Source organism: Physeter macrocephalus, chromosome 13 (genome assembly GCF_002837175.3).
Source record: "Physeter macrocephalus isolate SW-GA chromosome 13, ASM283717v5, whole genome shotgun sequence".
Classification (NCBI taxonomy): Eukaryota; Metazoa; Chordata; class Mammalia; order Artiodactyla; family Physeteridae; genus Physeter; species Physeter macrocephalus.
In genome coordinates, this window is record NC_041226.1 from 16557157 (window position 1) to 16561779 (window position 4623).

Consider the following 4623-nt stretch of genomic DNA (forward strand, 5'->3'; position numbering starts at 1 on the left):
CCTGCATCGGCAGGCGGACGCGCAACCACTGCGCCACCAGGGAAGCCCCCCTTCCTTTCTTTCTTTCCTTCTTTCTTCCTCCCTCCCTCCCCCCTTCTTCCCTCCTTTCTTTCCTTCTTCCTTCCTTTCTTCCTTTCTTTGTTTCCTTCCTTCCTTCCTTCTCTCTTTCTTTCTCCCTAGCTTTTATTTTACTGTGATATACAATGCATTTACTGGAGTAATTAAAACATTAGTATACAGCTTAGCACTTTTTTATTATAACATACAGGCAACTGCCACCAAGAAAAGAAAAGGGATACTACTGGCCCCTCAGAAGCCCCTGTCATGTCCTCACCCAATCACAACCCTTAGTATCCTACCTCCCCACTCCCTCCCTCATACACAAGTAATTACTTTAAAAAAAAATTTTTATTTTATATTGGAGTATATTTGATTTACAATGTTGTAGTAGTTTCAGGTGTACAGCAAAGTGATTCAGTTATACACACACATGTATCTATTCTTTTTCAGATTCTTTTCCCATATAGGTTATTACAGAGTATTGAGTAGAGTTCCCTGTGCTATATAGTATCAATAGGTCCTTGTTAGTTATCTGTTTTATATACAGTAGTGTATATATGTTCATCTCAACTTCCTAAGTAATTATTATCTTGACTTAATGGGACTCACTTCCTTGCTTGTCTTTTTGTGTTGTCACTTAAGTATATTTCCTTAAACAATAGAGTTTAATTTTGCTTGTTTTGAAACTTTTTCTTTCAAAGTCTTTGATCCTGATTCTTTCTTTCAATATTATAAGGTTCACCCACGTTGCTGCACGTAGCTACGCTCTCCATTGCATGAACGGACCACCACATCTGAACTCCATTCTATTGTGAGGGTCATTGGACTGCTTGCAGTGTTGAGCTCTTGTGAACACAGCTGCTTGAACATTCCTGTACACGTAACCTGGACACAATTCAGAAGTTCCCTCAGGGCATGTATCTGGGCGTGGAGCAGCGGAGTCATCATGTGTCCTCATTATTGTTCAATATTACTGGCTACCATGTGAGAACTCCTCTTTCCCACACCCTAGCCAACATTCAGGGTCGTCTTTCATCTTTTGGTTTTAAACTTCTGTTCCCAAAATAGATTCTTCTACTAAAATCGACTCCTCCAGGTCTGCGGGTCTCACCTTCTCACTTTCCCACATGGCTTATAACAGAGGATATGCACACGTGTGGCCCCCTGCTGTGAGCACGCCCAATCAGAAGGTTATGAACAACTCCCAAGTGAGAAAGCCAAAACCTCAGATGTATTCTGGTTGATGTAACACAAATAAATCACTTGGGGCTGTGGCACTTGATTATTTAAAAGCAAAACAAAACTGTGACACACCTCTTAAGTGATCATGTCACACTTGTGTGTCCTGACACTCTGGTTGAGAACCATTGTCCTTGTTGGCTATTATTTCAGTAGCCTTGAGCTTGAATGTACTGACCACCTCCTCAGTGCAAAACCACGACCAGCCAGCGTCTTCCTCTACCACAGCTTGTCCCTCACAAATACCACCAAGGGGACAAAGAGAACAATGGTTAAAATGTCCCAATAATGAACCCTCTTACACTGTTGGTGGAAATGTAAATTGATACAGCCACTATGGAGACCAGTATGGAGGTTTCTTAAAAAACTAAAAAAAGAGCTACCATATGACCCAGCAATCCCACTCCTGGGCATGTATCCGGAGAAAAACATGGTGCCAAAGGATACATGCACCCCAGTGCTCACTGCAGCGCTGTTTACAATAGCCAAGACATGGAAGCAACCTAAATGTCCCTCAACAGAGGAATGGATAAAGAAGATGTGGTACATATATATAATGGAATATTACTCAGCCATAAAAAAGAATGAAATAATGCCATTTGCAGCAACATGGATGGACCTAGAGATTATCATTCTAAGTGAAGTCAGATAGAGAAAGACAAATATCATATGATATTGCTCATATGTGGAATCTTTAAAAAATGATACAAATGAACTTATTTACAAAACAGAAACCGACTCACAGACTTAGAGAACGAACTTATAGTTACCAGGGGGGAAGGGTGAGGGGAAGGGTTATAGATTGGGAGTTTGGGATTGACATGTACATACTGCTATATGTAAAATACGTAACCAACAAGGACCTACTGTATAGCACAAGGAACTCAACTCAATACTCTGCAGTAACCTAAATGGGAAAAGAATTTGAAAAAAAATAGATACATGTATATGTTAAAAATAAATTGTAAGATTAAAAAATAATTCCCAGTAATGGCACAGACGCCAGGGCTTGCCCTCTGGGATGTGACACTCAAGGGCCATGTTCTCTCTGATGCCCCCATAGGGTTGGACCAGCTGAGCTGGACTTGGCCAGCAGCCCTGTCCTCCATCGCAGTCACCCCACCATCCTGGCTGACCAAGACAATGTTTCCCTTCAAGGTGAGCAAATGGATGGTGCTTGCCTGCCTCCACTCACTGGTGGTCTCCTCATCCAACATTCGCCAGAAGAAACCAATCCACAAGCTGCAGGAAGAAAAGGTGTTTCGGGAAGAGATGAGACACTTCCGTGAGAAAATAGAAGGCTTCAGGGAAGAGATGTGGAATTTCCGTGGCAAGATCTGCAATTTCAGGGACCAGATCTTGGGCATTTGGGAAGAGAGAGACCTTTCTGGGAAGACGAGAAAACCTTCTGGAAAGAGGAAAAAGCCTTCTGGGAAATGGAAAAATCTTTCTGGGAAGAAGAGAAAGCCTTTTGGAAAAAGTACCGAATCTTCTAGAAGGAAGATAAGGCCTTCTGGAAGGAGGACAATGCCTTGTGGGAAAGAGACCAGAACTTCCTTCAGGAGGACAAGACCCTGTGGGGGGAAGAAAAGGCCCTGTGGGAGGAGGAAAGAGCCCTTCTGGAGGAGGAGAAGGCCCTGTGGGAGGATAAAAAGTCCCTCTGGGAGGAGAAGGCCCTCTGGGTGGAAGGGGGTGCTCAGGTTGTGGAGGAGCACAGGCTGGCAGGGGGGCACCGCAACGTCAATGGGGGGCCCCGGTCGGCAGCCTCCTGCCGCGGCAGGGTGTGAGCACAGGAGACGAAGGGCTGGGGGGTCCACACAGCTGGTTGGGACTCGAGTCCGGGGTGACCCCATATGCTGAAGAAAATATGCTCTTATTTGTCTCCTGGCTTCAAAAGATCTAACAAAGTTCTGAGGAGAGATGTGGAAAACCAACTTCTGTAAGGAGGCCAGCTGCATTTTTTCAGGTTTTGTGATTCTCAGAGGTCCTACTCCCGTCCTCCAGGCTGCACTGCTGTCCACAGTGCTTGGTTCTATGAGCAGCTCCCCGTGAGCACGGCACGTGTGTAAGTGGAGACCCTGGACTCTCCTGAAAAGAGTCAGAACGGGGACGGGGGTGAGGGCAATGCCAGCAAGAGACATATAGGGACAGAGAGGGGCGGAGGTATCGCTGCCTCTGTGGAGCTGTGGGTCAGTCATTTCTCCTCCACTCTGGGCAGTCTTGGAGGCTGGGAGCGGGCTGACAGCGTCCCAGAAAAAGGAGGCAGCGCTGTTAACAATTCATCTGTGGTTTGTCCTCACCTGGCAGGCCATTTAGAACACAGAGGCAGCATCCCCCCAACGCTTCACTCACTCACGGATCCAGGTTTCCACCAAACTTCTCAACTGCCCATTCTCTGTAGCGTGAGAAAGGGGCGTGGCATTAGGCTGAGGCTCTAGAGCTCCGCCCACAAGAGCACTGCCCTTCCCTGGTGGAGTCCTGTGGACCAGGTAGGGCCATCTGGGAGGTGTCAGGGAGACCTCCCTGCCCCGAGACTCCCATTCACACAGGTCTCACATACCTGTATTTCTGCATTATCAATTCCTTCCTTTGTGTTTCCCTCATTCCATTCACTTAAAATTAAAATGCCCCAGGGAGGTAGTACATTAAATGAATGCACACTAATGTGGTCAGCAATTTACATGCCTGACTTCTCCTCTGGGATTAGACCATCTATGTGGGCATTGGTATGGAAGGGACCAGAAGGTGGGTAGAAAGAAATGTCAAGGCCGACATCGCCTGCTTCCCCTTTTCTCGGGCCTGGCCCTCACTGTCATCCGCGTAGCAACTTACCTTGCCTTTGTGCATCCCTTGCTATTTCATAAGCACGTTCACGTCTGCCAACTCATGTAAGCTTCACCACAACTCCGTGGGTTGACAGGGAAGGTACATAAGCCCACTGTACAGGTGAGGAAACAGAGACGTGGGAAAGCAGAGGGACTGCACATGGCCAGGCAAGCAGCAAATGGAAGGTCCAGGACTAGAGCTCACATCGTCTGCCCATTGGTCCCATTCCTTTCCGAACACAGCCGGGTCATGGGATGTGGCTTCAGAGTAGCGCAGCCAATGACGGCAGCAGGGCTGGATGAGCCTAAAGCGCTTGGGGATTTCACTGCGGTTTGGGGTGGTGGTCGAGAAACAGGGAGAGGAGGGGACGGGGTCCCCCTAGGTGTGCTGAGCAGATGTCCGGGTACGGGAGAGTGGGCCAACTCCAAGAGCAGTCTCCATGGCTCCGTGTCACTCTGAGAAAGTTGGTGTTCCTTGCAAGGCCTTTGATCCTCAGGA

The 4623-nt window shown here is 47.2% G+C and overlaps 1 protein-coding gene across 1 annotated transcript; it reads left to right on the plus strand.

The window, feature by feature from the left end:
• Positions 1-2442: 2442 nt before the first annotated feature.
• On the plus strand, positions 2443-3086 carry CCDC70 (coiled-coil domain containing 70). The gene is given in 2 exon segments (XM_007131084.1): positions 2443-2674; positions 2677-3086. Coding segments are annotated over 2 exon segments (642 nt in total).
• The last annotated feature ends 1537 nt before the right edge of the window (positions 3087-4623 follow it).